This window comes from Ceratotherium simum, chromosome 4 (genome assembly GCF_057802395.1).
Source record: "Ceratotherium simum simum isolate JZ-2026a chromosome 4, ASM5780239v1, whole genome shotgun sequence".
NCBI classification, from domain to species: Eukaryota; Metazoa; Chordata; class Mammalia; order Perissodactyla; family Rhinocerotidae; genus Ceratotherium; species Ceratotherium simum.
The window spans coordinates 56361163-56380172 of record NC_141903.1 but is presented as its reverse complement, the minus strand read 5'-3'; the positions used below and the strand labels follow the sequence as shown (position 1 = coordinate 56380172).

Here is a 19010-nt window from a genome sequence, read left to right as displayed (position 1 = left end):
GTAGTACTCTTTCTTACTTGAAGGGTAAATACTTTTTTTGTACTCTGTTATTTTAATTTAATAATATATTCTAGAAATCACTATCACTCCATAGAGATCTTCATTCTTTTTTCACAGCTGCATAGTACTCTGTGTTTATGGTACATGTGGCTGTATGACAGTTTATTCAACCACTCCCCTGTATGTGGGCATTCCAACATTTTGTAATTATAAACAATATCACAATAAATAAGCTTATGAGTTGTGTTGCTTTTAAGGTACAGTGTATACTACAACTTAATATACAGATAGCTACAAACTAATAAAATAAGTTAATAAAACTCAGAAACATAAAGATTTTTACTCTCCAGGAATTAATAGGTAAACTGAGGAGTGTTTTAGGATGTGAATCCTTCATTTGAAAAAGCAACCGATTTTAATGTACATCAACTTATTCTCTAGGAAACCTGAGAACATCTGAAGAGAAAGAAATATATTTTCTAAGTAAAAGCCATATAAAAGTGCTATAAAATCTGGACTAGTAAATTTAGTGAGATATTAGTAACTTTGGAAAATACTCTTCCATCTTTTAAGTTGTTATCTTTTTAAAAAGTGATGTAAAGTTCTTGTGAAGATTTGCAAGTTAAACCATTAGTTTGAAAAGCTATTAGACTTTGCTTGAGAAACTTGGAAATAATACAGGATAATTATTTTGTATGATTTATCTCCTGTTTTAAATTGAAGAAATGAGGGGAAGTAGCATCTTTCAACTCTGTAGTGCCCTGTTATTTCTTAGCACTTTAATTTTTCAAAAAGTTTATGGTTGGGACTTTTCTTAGTTGAGCACAATCCTTATCCTTTAGAAGACTTCCTTCCGTCTAGTTTTAAGGGGATTACTGCCCTTGCCCTTGGCCCCTGATACGCGTTTGTTCTTTCTGTCGCATCTTGTGTGGTAAGATCAGTGAAGAGCACCTTCTCCTGTTGATTGTATAAGAACAAAGGCAAACATTGGCCAAAGAGTGCATTTTTGTGAGGTGTGATTGACCGTGGAAAAGTCTGGTAGGATTTTTACCTTTGAGGTTTGTTGCTCTTTAATTGGCAAGATGCAACTGATAACCCTTAAATGGCAAGATGGTAAGTTTTTAATACGCAAAATTTACTGTGTAATCTCAAAAATATAACAGTTGCCTAGTGGATATAAAGTTCAGGTCAATATACTTACTTCTGGCACCACCTGAAGGGTTTGCATCATTGCCAGATGGGTTGCAAGCTCTTACAACTGAAGAGTTTGTTTCCTTTCCTTGTTCTTTGCAGCAAAAGTAATTAAGATTGAAATGGTGGTTTTTACCCTATAATTCACCAATGAAAGGGGTGGGTATTAATCTGCACTGAAGTGATTTTAATGACTCACAGCACAATATCTGAGCCCTAGTGGCAGAGGACGATGGTTTGAGGGTTATAATTTAGTGATTAGTAAATGTCTTAGACACAGCTTATAAACCTGGTTTAGTTTTCTCTTGGGACAACACAGTTTTTTCTTAAATGGTTTTGAGTTTAAATATATATTAATGTATATATATATATATATAGTGTGTGTGTGTGTGCTATTTACACTAAAGTATAAAAGTAGCCAGGGGCAATTTGGTGTTAATACTAATTGAACATTTGAAGTCCAGCTATGAGACTGAGCTGTAGAGTCAAAACTTGAACTCTAGATTCATTGCTTGTTGCAAATAGCAGATGGGTGAGCAGATGAATTATCATTCCCTGATTTCGTATGATTTTAGAATGGAAACATGGTGGAAGAGAGAGTTAATGATTACATCCATCCCCCCACCCCTCTGGTTTTCCACCTCTCCTCCTCCCAGCCATTATTATAAAAGGGTAAATTATAAGAGCACCTTAGAGGCCTTATGACGTTTTCCCTAGAGAGTTCTATGGTTTCTCAGCAAAACAAAGGAAACAAGGCAGTACAGTTTCTCTTTTTCCCCAGTATTCTTTTCTTCTTTCATCCAACTTAAAGGTATGTGTACTTTCTCTTTACCACCTACTGCTTCAGCTTGACAAGGCAACTCGCATTAAGCAGCAGCAGTAACAGACAGTGGAAGGTCATCATTGGAAAGGTGCTCCTTCTCTGGTGATCTTTCACACTTGATTCCCTTTGAGGCTGGTAGAGGGAGAAGAGGCAAAAGCAAGCCACTTGATGCTAACTCTGAATATGTATTGCCATATTAATGTGTTGTAGTTAAGAGTGGAAGAAAATTGGGACTCTTTTGCTGCAGTGTGGCCTGAAATAAAAATGAAAGCTCGGAAATGAGCATAAAAGGGCTTTAGGGATCTGGAAAAAAGAACCTCCACACTTAAAATTTGGGATGAGTGGTTTTGAAGTATATTTATCAGCATAATGTTGAATGTATTTACCAGCATAACGCTGACAATGGCCCAGTATTTTCGTCTCAAAGAAGAGTTTTTTTTCTTCTCTTCTTTCCATTGATGGGGCAGAGTAAACAGGTTTCTCTTTTTTTATAGTCCTTAAAATTGCAAGGAAGAATTAAAGTGTATTATTCAAGAGATCCGGATTATAAATACCGTGCAAGTAGAGAGGCCCACGTGGCTGTTGATCTGTAACTAACCCAGATGGGCCCTTCAAGGGGTTTGGTTTCAGAGTGAGGCCAGATTGTAGCCTTCACAGCATTAGCAATAACTACTACGTGGTGGCATTGTGTTCCACAGCTTATCAAATTCTCTGCTGAGTGCACTTTCAAATTACTTTACATATGTGATATTTATTTTCACGTTATTTTATATTAAGCCACAGAAGGATGTGTGTGTGTGTGGTGTGTGTTGGAAAATACAGCAATAAATGTATCCCAAGGATATATGTTTATATATTGTAAATAAAGTTGTTTCTAAAGCATTAACATTGTTTGTTTAAAACACTCTCGAAGGCTTAGATCAAAATGACTTTGAATTCTTATGGACAAATGGCAATGGAGATTTTGTTAGAGGTTGTTGAACAGCTTTGTGGCTTTAAAAACAGCTGCATCAGCTGGGAGGGAGCAGTAAGGGAATGACTTAATTGATCACCCACCCCGCAGTTGTTTCTCTTTACCAAATGTGTCCCTGCTGGGATCTGACTCACCTGCCAATGTTTCAGTGACTTGTCATTTTTAGCAAGTCTAGGAACTAAGGCTGGAGACAGAAGGAGATTAAAAGAGCTTGACTCTCTACTGCGATTGCTTTTAGTGGAAACATTTTGATTAAATCACTGCTACATTATCTGTTTGAATGTTCTCTGTGAATGTCTACGTGTGTATCTTTCACTTCTAAACATTTTCTGAGAAGTGTCTTACAGATGGTGTCTCTGAATAAACTGCTTTATCTGCTATTGAATAAAAGTAGAGACCAACCTTTGAGCTGGAGTTTAAACTGAACACGTTTCTTGCTTTGATAATTTGCTAGTGTCCTTAGGGATAAAAGTAGAAAAAAAAATTGCATATTATACTTTATGCAAGACACAATCAGCTTACATAAATTCAACTATATAGTACTTTAGGGCATCCTAAAGATGAGTACAAGTTGTTAAAGTGTGAGTCATTTCGCCTGCATGCCCTGCGATGACCTGTGCCTCAGAGTGAGTGGGAAGTCGGAGATCTGAATCTGGTGCTGTTTCTAGAGTGACCTAGTTCCTGAGGCCTCCATAGCCAGGGTGTGTGACTCTGAGCTTTAAAGGTAAACATAATTTAAGGCTGATGGTTCCTATGTGTTGGCCAACTACTTCATCTGATGCTCAACCTAAGAAACCAGAATCTATTTCAGTGCTGGAGAAATGCCTGGCTGTATAGGGCTATTCCCATGCAGCATTTTCTGAAGGGATTTTTTTTTTTTTTTGTGAGGAAGATCAGCCCTGAGCTAACATCCGTGCTAATCCTCCTCTTTTTGCTGAGGAAGACCAACTCTGAGCTAACATCTATTGCCAGTCCTCCCCCTTTTTCTCCCCAAGGCCCCAGTAGATAGTTGTATGTCATAGTTGCACATCCTTCTAGTTGCTGTATGTGGGACGCGGCCTCAGCATGGCTGGAGAAGCGGTGCGTTGGTGCACGCCTGGGATCCGAACCCGGCCGCCAGTAGCGGAGCGCGCACTTAACCGCTAAGCCACGGGGCCGGCCCTGAAGGGATTTTTAAGGGTAATTTTGCCTATACATGACTTTTTTCTTTTATGCTGACTTCCGAATCCAATCCTGAGGTCAGATGTGGCTCACGTGCCTGAGATGGGAGCCTTTTCCAGCATACCCTTTGAGATGTGTGCTCTGACAGATGAGCTGGAGGAGGCAAACTCAAGATTATCTGAAGTGCATCCCCACCTCTTCCTTCTTCAGGCCTCTTCTTGAAAAGGCTCTGTGTGGCTGGCATCAATTACATCCAGTCCCTCAACAATATCTTGTATAGAGATAGTGGTCATCATTAAAGCAAACCTTGAAGCAGTGTAACATCCTGAAAAGGGCTTAGTTGTTGGGGTCAGACAAATCTGGGCTTCAAACTCATGCAGCATACTAGTAACTGTGAGGCCTAAATGACCTTTCTGGGCCTCAGTTTTCTCTTCTGTAAAACAGAGATAACAATATCTAGTTAAGAGTGTTGTGGAATTAAGGAAGTAATATATGTAGAATCTTTAGCAAAGTGTTTGGCACATAGTATTAGTGTTTAATAATTGGCATCTATTAGGATAATATTCATGAGCTATTTATTGAGCACTAACTAGGTACTAACTCTAGGCTTGCTGGGGGTAAAGGCACCTGTAAGACTGCTTCAAGAGCTAAAGACCTAGTAGAAATAGGAGGTTGCCTGTGACAATTGAACTAACTACAGAAGGAAGATGAGTGTTATAGCCAACGTGTACTCCAGGGCTACTCGAGGTTCCCCTTCGCGGTGAATCAACGAGCTTGTGCCAGAATGTAAATCAGTGACTGCCTCCTCCAGCAAGACAGCCTTGCTGTGAAGAACAATGTCAGCTGAACCACCCAGTGTACTTAGTGAAGCCCAAGTCTGGTCCTAAACAGTTGCCCCATCCTTGGGCCACACTTTGAGAATCCCTGCTCTTGGAGTCTGTGTTACATCTGCCACTTGCGGGATCCTCTTCTCTTTGGGCTAGATGATATTTTGGATCTTTCATAGACAATCTGACCTAATGTTAGGACAAAATAGAGAGATTTTTAAATTTATGTCAGACAGTTTGTGTTCCATTAAATGTAGTAAACCAGGATATAACATCATTGCTTCCAGCCATGTATTTGAAGATGAGCATCCTCTATAGCTAGAAGCTGTTGTTTCTCATCACCATGATCAGTGGCAGTGGTGGCAGTGGGTTCTCCTGCCTCTTTGCAAGGGTCCTTAATCCTACTTTTTGTGTTATGGAACCCTTTGGCCAACTGTTATATCTATAGACCATTTCTCAGAGTGATGTTTTTAATCATATAAAATAAATCTGTAAGGTTACAAAGGAAACCAATTATTTTGAAATATACTTATCAAAATGTTAAAAACAGTTCATGGTAGTAATATATATATTTCATTATTCACATATCAAATAACAAGATCTAGCAGCAGGTCTAAGAACTACTGTCATTTTGAAGAAGTGATGAGTGTAAATAACATTTTGACTTATCTACAAGTGTAATGGGTCATGAAAACATCTGTGTTTTCATAGGCAACGAAGTCACAAGTACTGCTAACGCTATGTGGTTTGTTGGTTGCATTATAATAGAAGGAAATGCCAAAATTTCAGTTAGAGTTTAGTGAAAATAAATATGTATTCTTTACTCACAAAGTTCAAGGGCCCCTATATTTGTTCTCTGGTTAAGAACCCCTGCCTTAGGAATACCAAGCAGGGAAAAGGGGAGTTCTGAACCTTTTTATTACTTTTCCTGCGACAGATATGTTGAGCTCATAGTAAAATCCAATTACAATTTTAGTCCCTGGTGAAATTCTATTATAATTTCCTTTTGCTTTATTTGAAATACAAAGGAGCAATGTTTTCCCCTAATCTATTTGTGGAGACCTACATTTCATAAGGACTTAAAGGCATCTCAGACAGAGGATTTGCGTAAAATATTCATTTCTCCCAATGCAGTTAAATGGATGCCTTTTCAGGAAAAGTTCTTTCTTGCAAAGAAGATCATAAGGTCATAGCTATTCCCATGAGGAGGGAAATTTGTTACACAAAAAAGCTAGAGGGCCCCTTTGGGGGGAATTTTCTTGAGGAAACTCCAAACCGAGCCCAAGAGAGAAAGGGAACTTCAAGGAGTAGAGTGATCAGAGGAGGCTTCTCAGAGCCGAGAAACAGACCAGAGTTCAAAGGGGATGTCTGGGAGGTGTGTTAATGGGAGTGGTGATATCAGGCAGCTTTGGCCCAAGTGAAGGTGTGCAGGGAGGTGAGTTTGGACAGGAAAGTTGGAGATGGTTGTGATGGACCTTCACTGATATGACAGGAATGTGGGATGTTATTGGCAGAGGGGAGTCATTGAAGTCTTTTAATAGGAATGAGATAAAGAAATTTTTGATTTGGGAATATCAACATGGCCACAATGTTTTGGATGAATTGGGGGTGAGAAGAAAATATGGACAACAGTTTAGGATCAGATGGCAAGACTGGATGGAGAAAATTATACCTACTTTTCCTATCCCTATGTCTCCCATAATTGTCTAAGGATAGGATTCACCTGGAGAGCTTATTAATTATACAGGTTACCAAGATTCTCCTCTACATTTTATAACCCCAGTAGGCCTGGGATTTGAGAGGGAATTTATTATTTTTAAAACAGCTCCATGTGATTTTATCTTCAGACAAGTTGGAAAATACTCCACAGGACTGTGTGGCAGATCAGTTGTGAAATGGCATGTGAGGGAGGGTGTCAAAGCAAAAATTGCACTGGACACAGTGAAACAGGCAAAGAAGACTTTATTTGAGGCTATCGTAACAGGGGAGAGAAACCAGAACTCAGTCTGAACTCAACTCCGTGGGAAGAAAAGGCAGGAAGAAAATCCTAGAGACTTGAGGGGGGAGATTGATCCACGGGATGTGTTGAGCTCATTGAGTTCTTCCCAAGTCTGCAACTGTTTTTCTCTGTGATTAGGCCACCTGTGTTTGCTAATTGGCGCCCACCAATTAGCATGTTAGGCTTCTACCTTCCCAGAGAGACTGGAAAACAGGGGCACTATCTTTCTGGCTGATTACGTTTCAAAGGGATGGCTCCTAATCCTTGAGAAAGACATTCCTGGTTGTAAAACTGGCAAGAGGCTGGGAGAAGATTTACGTCTCAGTGGCGCAGAGAAAGAATTTACAATTCCAAGTTTTCTGAAGTAAATGCTCTTACAAAAGGTGGGTCAGGGGCCTATCATCAGGAAGAAGCCTGTGTAAAGTTTAGTCAAGCTGACAGGAATGTTCAGGCCATCTTGGTCAAGGGTAAGTTACTATTACTGCTACCACTACTATCTTGAGGGTGGATTCTACCTGATAGAGAATGAAAAGAAAGAATGAATGTTAGGAATATTAGGAAAGAAAAATCAACATGACTTCTAACCTAATGTTGGGAATTGGAGAGGGGGATATGGAGGAGGAGCAGTCAATGTCTAGTGAACCTAGACATGGGAGAATTGAAGGTTCATTGATAGAAATGGAATTTCCAGTTGGCAGGCAGAGTGGTGGTGCCGGAGGACCCAGGCCAACTTGGTAAAGCATAACTCTTAGGATCCTTGGGTAGAAACAGCGCCCTACAGTCAGCTCTAGTAGTTGAAGAGTGAGGGGGAAAGCAGCAGGGCTGTGGAACCTCTGCTGGAGCGTGGTCCTTTCTGACAGAAACTGCAGAGCAGCCTGGACTGTGCATTGGTGGTTAGCACCCAGTGTCAGCCTCACCTAAGTCACACACACACACACAATGACACCTTGTATACATACTGAAGTATTTCAAAGTAAATTACAGGCATTTTAGCAGCTGAGTTTTATGGAAGACTGATGACTTCCATTTGTCACCAAGTTGTATTCGAAATTTTTCAGAAAACTCGAGTGAGGAGGTCAGGGCTTTTAGAGACAGCCTGGGGAATGATCTCTGCAGAGCTGACAGTGGAAACCATGGGAGTGGATAAGATTTCCACAAAGGTACTGGGGATGTGTGACATTAATATGTCTTACTTTTTTTCAAGGGAGTAAGTGTAAAGGGAGAAACAGAGGTCTAAGAATTCACAGTCCTCTAAGCAGGAGCGAGTGGTCCCTGCTTCAGCGAGGGCTATGATGCTAAGAGCTGTAAAAGGTACAATTGATTTGCTCATGGAACACCCAGCAGAGAAGAGCATCTATAAAGTAGACTGGGGGAGTCAAATGCAGGTTGTAAGAGTGAGTGGTAAAAAAGGAGCCAGGAGTCAGGAAGTCTGGCTTTGAATGAAAGTAAGATGTAGGGAGAGAGAGCAGGAAAGTCACAGGATTAAGTTTCCTGGGGATGTATGTGTTTTACTGTTTTCCAATTGCTTTTTTTAGTGATCAGATATGAGTGAACAGTCAGAAAAACACAATTCCACTCAAGAGGGACACACAGGTCGAAGTTCTCCTGAGAAAAACTGTCAAATCGGACAGAAGCAACTGGTATGGTATATGGATATTATGATTCCATGGTGTTTGGGGAGTTCTCACATTGGGGATCTCTGAGATGCCCTGGACTTGGGTGGGAAGGTGGGCTCAGTCAGGACTCCGAGGAAGGATCTCTGCTTCCCCTATCTCCCTCTCTTGTTAACTCTGCTCACCACTAGGCTGGTCTCCCCTCACTTATCTCCTCTGTGCCTCTCAGTCCCCTCGTTTTTAGCCCAGTGTACTGTGCAATAAAATCCTGCCCTTGGAGCAGAATATTTGTAGAGAATATGGTCGTGTTTCTATTTAACAAATCCTTGTTTTTTTTCCTATGATGTGCTAGTCATGGTTCTAAAAGTTTGTATACAGTCCTGCAGCGCATAATGACGTTTCAGTCAACGATGGACCGCATATACGATGGTGGTCCCGTAAGATTAGTGCCACATAGCCTAGGTGTGTAGTAGGCTATACCATCTAGATTTGTGTAAGTACACTCTACGATATTCGCACAATGATGAAATCCCCTAATGACGAATTTCTTAGAATGTTTCCCTATTGTTAAGCCACGCGTGACTGTATATTAATTTACCTAATCCTTATCACAAGATACTATTGTTAACCCCATTTCACAAAAGGAGAAACTGAGGTTTAGAGAAGTAGGAGCTTGCTCAAGGCACACCATTAACAAATGGCAGAGCCAAGATTTGAACACAGTAGGCTTACTATGGTGTACATGTCCTTAAAATCTTGCTATGCTACTGAGAATAGTAATAGATGGTACTAAGTTGTACTTATTTTACAGCTATACCTAAACATGGAATTGTTTCATAAGGTTAAGTTTGTAAAACAAACCCATACACATACACCAAAATAAAATTTTAAAGAAACATATTTATGTTATTTTAGACCAACTACTATTAAACTAAATAGACTATAGAAAAGCCTGAGATTCTGTTATTAATTTTTTGCATTGAAATTCATACATTGAAAGTTCCCCTTGTTTCCAGGTGTAGTATTTCATGTATATGTTAGCCTGTATGTTTTGGGGACACACAGATTATTTTCTTCTAAAATCCTTCAAAAGAGCATTCTCTTCCCTCATGATGTACGTGCCTCATGTTCAAAATAAGTCTTCAGGATTGATTGAAGCACCTTTGTTACTTGTCTTCCTGATTAGGCCCCATTTAATTTCAAATTATAAACATCCCCAAACAGGGACCTTTGAGAATTTCCACTAACACTCTAGAAAGTCATTCTAGCAAGATTTTCTTCTTCAAATCTGGCTTTGACTGAGAGTGGATCCTTCAGGTAGCTGTGTTCTGCATCAGAGCCCTGATGGAGTCCACACTTCCAGGTAATGAGTAGTTCTGAAATCTGTCCCAGAGCGCTGAAGGGGAGGGCTGTGTATACTTTGGGTTCTAACTGTGGTTTGAGACACTTTACCTGGGCTTCTTCAGATGACAACTGTGGAATGGCCTTTACTCCCTGTCCTTCTCTGCCACAAAATGCTAATTATGACTTCCATCCCCAACAGATTTTAGACGCCAACTGGTGTTTTGCAGGTATAAAAGGAATTCTGTTCCTGATTGGTTGTTTTTCACATTTGAATGAGGAAGATTGTCCCTGAGCAAACATCCATGCCAGTCTTCCTCTATTTTGTATGTAGGACACTGCCACAGCATGGCTTGATGAGCGGTGTGTAGGTTCATACTGGGGATCTGAACCCTGGGCCTCTGAAACAGAGTGCATGAACCCAACCACTACACCACTGGGTCGGCCCTCACATTTTTATTATATGAGTTTTATACTATGTATTTCTTTTTTCAGAAAGAATGACATAATTTGGGGAAATTTACAGCATCTTTTGAAGCTTAATCAGTTTAAACTGTTTAGTTCTCTAGATAAAACATTTATACTTACATGCCATTTATGGTAAAAGTTATAGAAAGTTCATTTTGATACAATGTAAAATCTAGTTCTTACACTAATACATTTTGTTTTATAGCAACAGATAGAACGGCAGTTAAAATGCTTGGCATTTCAAAACCCTGGACCACAAGTAGCAGACTTTAATCCTGAAACAAGGCAGCAGAAAAAGAAAGCACGGATGTCAAAGATGAATGAGTATTTTTCTGTAAAACACAAGTAAGATCATGATTTATTATATTTGATCTGTGGGATTATAAAATGCATGAGTTCTCCTTGACAAAGTAATTAAAGTTTGCCTCTTTCTATGATTTTAAAATATATTTTCTAAAGGATAATATCACCCCATAATAGAGTTTAAATCCCCTTGTCTGCTGACACCTGAATTTCCTGGAGGGCGTGGGAATTCTCATTCCACAGATGAAATGCTTCAAATGTACATCCTCACTGGAAGGCATTCTCGCTAAAGTGTGATAATCAGGAGAGTATTATATATATATAATATATTATATAATATACATTATATTAATATATAATAATATGTAATATAAATTAATAGATATTATATATAAATATTATATCTAATATAAATTATATATAAATATAAATATATATAATATATTATATAATTAATTATTATAATAATTAATAATTATATATAATTATTATATTATATATAATATAATTAAATATATAATTATTATATAATAATAATATATATAATATATAATCTATATATAATGATCCTCAACCTTCTCTGCTTTATTAGGAGACGAAAGAGGATAGAACAGCATTATTTAACTGAACAGGAAGTTAGCAAGTGTCTGGAAGTTAGCAACTTAAAGAAATGGACTATAATCCCAAAGTAGGAATCAATTAAAAAAAAAGAGGCATCAGAAGCCGTTGGACTAGAGTAATAGCTTTAGTAGGAAAGATGATTAAAAGTAAAAAAGATGTATCATTTGGAGGAGAAATAATATAACCATGGGAATGGATTCAGGTATGAAATGGGCACAGAAGTTCGAGTACAATGATTGCTCATGCACCAGAAGTATAAACTAAGCAACCATAAAGGAAAAGGTTGATAAATTTGACTACATTAAATTAAGAATTTATGCTCATTAAAAGACACCCTAAAAGTAATGAGACAAATCACAAGGTGGGAGAAGTTATTTATAATTTAAAAAATCGGTATCCAAAATATATAGAGAATCCTACAAGACAATAAGAAAAAGATAAACATCCTAAAAGAAAAACAAACCCAAGCATTTCTATGAAATGAACAGGCATTTCATAGAAGAAAAGGCTAATAGACATTCAGGATACTGAACCTCACTGGTACAGTACGGGGATGTGCCCCACTCCTCAGACAGGCCAAGAGTTTAGTCTGATGATATCAGTGTTAATGAAGCTACAGGACATGAATTGTGTGCAAAATGGTACAATCACTATTTAAAAACACCTTGGCATTACCTATGTATCTTATGACCTAACATCTTCGCTCCTGGGTATATATCCTGGAAAAACTCTTATACATGTACAACAGGAGACATGTTCAAGAATTTCATAGCATCACTGAAATAGGAAAGAAAATAAAGTAGTAATAATCCAAATGCCCATCCATAATGGAAAAGATAAGTAACTTGTATATTCATACAGTAAAACACATATAGAAGTGAAAACATTTGAATACAGTTTCACGTACCATCATGGATGAATCTCAAATCATGATGTAGAATAAAAGAGCAAATTACAGAAGGGAAAATGCAGCATGCTCGGGGATAAACACACATGGCATAACTAAAAGTAAAACAAGGAGATGATTTTCATAATATTAAGTTGTGGTTCCTCTTGGAGGGCAGGGTAGAGGGATACATGGATGGGGCATGAACAGGACCTCAAAGGTGCAACACTCTTTTATTAAGCTGGGCATGGGCACTTGGACGTTTGATTTATTCTTCTTCATCTGTGCGTGTATGTTTTGTACACTTTCATGTGTATGACAGTTCAAAATTTTAGAAAAGATAGCCTCAGATGGGGAGGAAACTATAAAATCTGTGTCTTGATGTCTGAGGGAAGGCAAGGGAGTATTTGGGTGAAGGCAAAGCAGAAGGACAGAATTTGATCTGTGCTCTCTGTTGGCTTCACCACCACCCACTCCCATCATTCCCATAATAGATTTTAAATCTCCTTGTCTGCTGACGAATTTCCTGGTGGGTGTGGGAACTCTCATTCCACAGATGAAATGCTTCAAATGTAAATCCTTGCTGGAAGGCATTCTCGCTAAAGTGTGATAATCGGGCAAGTATACATAATGATCCTCAACATTCTCTGCTTTATTAGGAGAGGGAAGAGGATGGAACAGCATTACTTAACTGAACAGGAAGAGATGGGGTGTTATGCCTGCTTGGGGACTAAGGGTGCAGAAGTTCATAATTTCACCACTAACTTAGGGCCAGCCTTTTTTTTTTACTTCAACTGGTAATAATGGATACAAGCTGTACAGAGATACTTTTGTCATTCTAAGATTTTCAAGTAGCTCAATTTTGAAGGATTTATTTCAAAATGGTTTGGTTTTGAGAGAGTGGCGGAATTCTCGGGAAAGCCTTTTGCCTCCTGGACGTGTTGTAGAGACTGACGGAGAAAGTGTGGGAACCCAGAGCTAGGTGTAGACTCCGGTGGTCTCGCTGGTACAGGGCTTCTGGTCTTCACTCAGAGCTTACCTAGCATCTTGATCCTACCATCTTGATCGCCTGCTTTCTCCCTCCACCCTGGGTAAAACAACAGAATCAGTCAAGAACAGAAGCAATGGCACCTGGAGACTGTTAGCAAAGGAGGTTTTTTGTGTTTTGTTTGTTTTTTAATGATGATAATGTAGTAACTGACAGTTCTAATGCTTATCTTGAGTCATTAAAAAATGTAATTGTATTCACTATCGTGCTTTTTCTTAAGAAAGGAAATGAGTGTAACTTATTGAGGAAAATTCCATCAAGAAAAGTTATATTTTGCAGAAAAATTTGGGCCATCTGTAGGAGGAAGCTTTTAGTAGCTTTTCATTAGATATTCCTCATACTTGGCTTAGGTGGACTATTACACCCACCAGCATGCTGGAAAAATGCAGTGTTACTCTTGGTGACAAGCCTGGCTGCCTTGGAAATTGGTGGCATATTGACTGAATTTTCCAGGACATTGCTGTCATATAATATTCTGATGTGTTGCTGGGTAATCTTTAGGGTGCTGTTTCCTCAGAGTAAAGGGATCATATTTATGAAGTTTGCTGCATAATCATTTATTCTCAATGTTGAGGAAAATCGCACTACGTTAGTGTCATTCTTTTTCTTTGCAGAGTTATGAAGAAGTATGACAAAAGTGGCAGGCTAATCTGTAACGACGCTGACCTGTGTGACTGCCTGGAGAAGAACTGTCTTGGCTGCTTCTACCCCTGCCCCAAGTGTAACTCCAACAAGTGTGGCCCTGAGTGCCGTTGCAACCGGCGGTGGGTCTACGATGCCATTGTCACCGAATCTGGAGAGGTGATCAGCACACTGCCATTTGATGTTCCTGACTAGAAGCTTGTACATATGGACTGATTTGTTTCTTCTTCTTTATATTTAAGCCAACCTCTTTCTCTTGGGTAAGTTTTAGGGGTTAGGGAAAATGTTGGAATAGCATATTTAAGACTCACGTGCTCTGAAGCTGTAGAACAATGTACAATGGCAGTCCTTCTATAACCTTCTTACTGTGTCTTCTCAAATTCCTTCACTTATAACTGAGGAGGGTAACAGCAGATGGATCTCAGCATCCACACCCCCATCTCTGCTCTGGTCTCAAATTAAAAATCTCTTTTCTGGTACCTGAGAAAATGTAGTTTTAAGATTTTCAAAACTCTGTAGCTGAGAGCTTTCTTTACATAGAACATAGAATCATAAATTTATATCTAGTTACCCTCAGAATCTTATACATCACCAGTTCTAAATCAGAATTGCTATTTGGATTTAAAAAAACCAAAATGTTGGGACTTTGCACTGTGTATCCATAGTCTCATTTTTTATTGTTAATGTTTTAATAACATTAAAATTAAATTTGGTAATACTTGGCAGTATTTTTATTAAAAATTTGTATTTTACTTGTAAAATTGAGTAATTAGACCTTGAGTTTCCTAAAAGCCAGTGTTTTACTTTTTTTATTTCAGGATGCGTATTTCAGAATTTTTTTCAAAAGGAGGAAACAAGTTATTCTATAAAAGCATGTTGGCGTATGTTTGCTAATTGAGTGTATTGACATGCAGTTGACTAGATATGTGATGTGGTTTTTTCAATTCTGATGCATTGCGGGAGGTTTATAGAAACTTGAACTCAGCCTTCTTTGAATTTGTTTTTATAACAGAGTCCTGTTTACCCTAAGTCAGTGGTTCTTGTACTTGAGTGTACATCAGGATCATCTGGAAGACTTGTTCTAACATAGTTTTTGCTGTCCCACACCCCGAGTTTCTGATTCACTAGGTCTGGGGCAGGGCTCAAGAATTTGCTTTTCCCAGGTGCTGCTGATGCTGCTGGTGTGGGGACCACACTTTAAGTACCACTTCTATAAGTTACATTAGATATATAATATTATATGGAAGTGTTTAAATGGAGTAATTTATAAGTTTTTTAAAAATTAATAAGAGCATTTGATTTTAAAGTAAACTTGAAATGTTATAAATAGAGTTTTCAGGGTTTTTCTTCATAATCAGTTTCAAAAGCACTTATTTTTGCACAATCCACTTGTGCCAGGGAAGGTTCCTAATAACTCTGGGACTTAAGTATTTACTGTTTTGGGACTAACATAACAAAAATCCTAAAAGTCATTCTGTGACTACAGTACTCCTGTATGTGTAGCAGGAGAACTTATTCTGTTCTTCACAGAATTTACTGGGTTTTCCAGAGGCAACTCATTTTCACTGAGCATCTACTATGAGCCAACTATGTGCTGAGTGCTTCCAATTCCTTATCTTTAACCCTTACAGCCCTGGGAGGAGGATATGAAATCAAATCACGCAAGTCAGATCATCTGAGATGCTTACCAGGAATGTTCAGCCATGAAACCAGTCAAAAGGAGTAGAGGTCTTTTGGGGTTTATATTTTGCTTTGTTTTGAGAATAATTGTTATTTTGTAAATGGCTGACCAAACTAATTGTTTTATTACTTATTTATTTTAGAACCATACTTTTAAAGTTGAAAAGGAATCTTACATGTCTAACTAGTGAATTAGTCAACAAATATTTACCGAGAGGCTGCTCTGTTGATTTCTGCTCTGTTGATCTAGGAGATTGAGCTGTGAGCAAAACCCAGCTGGTTCCTGTCTTCATGGGGTTTATAGACTAAAACCAGTCTTTTAGTTGTGTTTTTATTTTTTATTTTTAAAACTGAGAAATTTAGACCCAATGAGATGAAATGATTTGGTTAAGGACATACAGAAGAGCTGGCAACCTTGGTGTTTTGAGCCCTAAGACTAGGTTAGTGTTCTTTCCATGACACCAAGTACTTCCCTAACTCGCCTGATCATAAAACTCATCTGGATGCTTTTAATAATACATACTCCTGAGCCCCATCCCAAACCTGAGGGATCAGAACCTCTAGGGAAGAGGCCTGGGAATCCATCCTTTCAAACAAGCACCTCAGGTAAGTCTCATGATCAGGTAAATTTGAGAAAAACTGCCTTATCACTAGTTGTCTGATTTTCGTATTAAAAAATAACTTTAGGCAAATTAATATCAAAGTATCTTTCCTTTTTGTCTCCTCTTGTCGTTGTCTTAAACATTAGGTGAGACAATCTGGTTTAAAATGATCTGGCTTAGGGGGCCAGCCCTGTGGCTTAGTGGTTAAGTGTGTGTGCTCCGCTACTGGCAGCCCGGGTTCGGATCCCGGGCGCACACCGACGCACCGCTTCTCCGGCCATGCTGAGGCTGCGTCCCACATACAGCAACTAGAAGGATGTGCATCTATGACATACAACTATCTACTGGGGCTTTGAGGAAAAAAAAAAAAGGAGGAGGATTGGCAATAGATGTTAGCTTAGAGCCAGTCTTCCTCAGCAAAAAAAAAAAAAAAAAAGAGGAGGATTAGCACGGATGTTAGCTCAGGGCTGATCTTCCTCACAAAAAAAAGAAAAAAAGAAAAAAGAAAACCATTGATACAACCCCTTTAAAAAAAAATGATCTGGCTTAAAAAATGTGTTGGCAAATTATGTTGGTAAGTTTTTCAAGTAAAGCAAAAAATAAAAAAGTAAAAAATTGCATAATTACTAAGCAGACACTTCATACTGCTTTTATGGAAACCTAGTAAAACATTTGATAAGTGCTTTTTTAGAAATCAGGTTATTCATCTTAATCTAATGCCCAATTCTATGCATTTTAAAAGCCTCCTGCACTAAATGATTATTGCAAAAATAAATTTATGTGAATTGTCAGAAACATTTCGCAAGTGTCTAATTTTATCACAAAGTGAACAAAGCTCTTTAGTTATTTGAGCTTAATTCAGATTAACAAAGAATATAGCTATGCTATCTGATTACATTAACTAAGGAAATTGTCTTGTGGGTGTAATAGGATTTTTCTCTTTCTGTTTGGCTATCTTTCAATGCTGACAGTGTGTCTTCATGAATATGTAGAGAAATTGTAAGGAAAGCTATTTCAGAGAAGGTTGTTTAAATATAAACTGTTATATACTGAAGGATTTAGACAAGTCACCCTGTACCCATTCACGCAAGGATTTACAACTGGAATGCCATATCACATCAGTTTGCGGAATAATTTTTTCTGAGTCTAATTTGTGATAGTTAAAGAATATCCACACAGTGTCTGAATCCTTCCACACTGCACTCCCCCCAAGCAGTATCCTGGATCCATTGCAAGTACAAATTGAGGGATGGTAACTCACAGGAAAATCATTTAACCCCTCCATCATATATTTATTTGCTTTTCTGGAAAGTGAACAATGAGGACTTGGATATTTTTGTGGATACCACAAACTGTAGTTCTATAATGCCTTGGAGTTGTAAACATTTTGTAAGCAGGGCTGCAGTGTATGGTCATGCAGGCTATTTGCCACACACGTCCAGGGGGCGCCTTGCACATAGACTACACAGCCAGCAATGCCCCCTAGAGTTGCACAGCAGAGCGGCCCTGCGAGCAGGTGCCATTTCAAGTGTGGATTTCTTGATTGTTTAGTATTTCTTGACACTTAGTATGCACTAGGCATTAAGTGCCTGAAATTAGTTTATATTCTTGTATAAAGTAATGAAAAGAAAATCCTTACATCTTGTTTCTTTCCCTTCTACTTTTCTCTTTTTCCCTCATTCTCCCTGGTGTCTCTACCAGCAGAAGACAGTTTTCAGGTTATTTAGGACCGTGGTCCACATATCTGATCTAGCCTATGCAGTTTTCAGACTTTTTTTCTTTTCCAGAATCTATATTTTAATCCTAGATTTGGAATATTCTTTTCTATATTCACAGGTTTCCTAAAATTCTGCTTTTTGCACAGTATTTTTCTTCACTCCGTGGAAGGGAAATGACTCCCTTATCATCACTATCCATGTCTAACACGTAGTTTGTGTTTATAGTTTGTAATTTTAGCGGATTTTCCCCCTCACTTTGTATGGTTGTCTGTGTGTTCTTTTTAAAGTGGCCAATGCTTAGGTCAGATATGATGCATTCAAAGAGATCAGGGACTGAATGTAATTTTTCTCCTTTAATAGTGCATTCAATAGCCCTGCCTACTTAATAGATACACTACTTAGTGACCCCTCATTGATGCATTCATTCATTCATGCATTCATTCATCAAGTACCTCCCATTTGCCAGACACTTTACTAGGTGCTAAGGATACAATGAGAAAGGAAAAAAACCCCAAACTTGGGATATATGAAGTAAAAAGAAAACCCATGCCACTTCCCACTGTGTCATTCCTCGTGTCTGACGTCCCTGTCCGGTCTGCTTTCCTCTCTCCATCTTTCAGAGTCATCTCACGTTTGTTTTGCTTATAATGTCCAGCCTTTTTAGCTGTGCTTACTGAGAGGATTAGAAAAAAGTACATCTACCCCATCCTTCTGGAAGTGGAAGTCCCTTTCTGGTCTTTGATATCAAGGTAATGCTAGCCTCACAAGAGGAAAAAAGGGGACTACTTGCTCTTTTTTCTTCTCTGGAAGGCTTTCTTTCAGATGATATTTTTCTTCCTTAAATATTTGTTGGAACTTGCCAGTGAAGACATTTGGGCTTGAGTTCTTTTTTTTTTTTTTGAAAGGTTTTTAATAATACATTCCTTTGTAAAAATAGTTACATTCTGTTTTCTTCTATTCTAATGTCAATTTCAGAGAGTTATATTTTTCTAGGGATTATCCATTTTATCTAAATTTTTCAAATTTGTGAACATAAAGTTGTACAAAATAAACTCATTTTTAATTATAAAGTATTTTCTCCAAGTTTTAATTACAAACTATTAAAATGATAGTA

General features: G+C 38.2%; 1 protein-coding gene across 1 annotated transcript; it reads left to right on the top strand.

The window, feature by feature from the left end:
• The first annotated feature begins 8513 nt into the window (after positions 1-8513).
• ARL14EPL (ARF like GTPase 14 effector protein like) lies at positions 8514-14315 on the top strand. The gene is made up of 3 exons (XM_004420289.3): positions 8514-8614; positions 10602-10741; positions 13869-14315. The coding sequence occupies exons 1-3, from the start codon at positions 8519-8521 to the stop codon at positions 14089-14091; spliced, it is 459 nt and encodes a 152-aa protein (XP_004420346.1). The 5' UTR covers positions 8514-8518; the 3' UTR covers positions 14092-14315.
• Positions 14316-19010: the final 4695 nt, after the last annotated feature.

Coding starts and splice junctions, on each gene's coding strand:
- ARL14EPL (XM_004420289.3), top strand. CDS start 8,519: ATGAGTGAACAGTCAGAAAAACACAATTCCACTCAAGAGGGACACACA. Junction 8,615..10,601: donor AAATCGGACAGAAGCAACTG/GTATGGTATATG, acceptor TTTGTTTTATAG/CAACAGATAGAACGGCAGTT. Junction 10,742..13,868: donor TATTTTTCTGTAAAACACAA/GTAAGATCATGA, acceptor TTTTCTTTGCAG/AGTTATGAAGAAGTATGACA.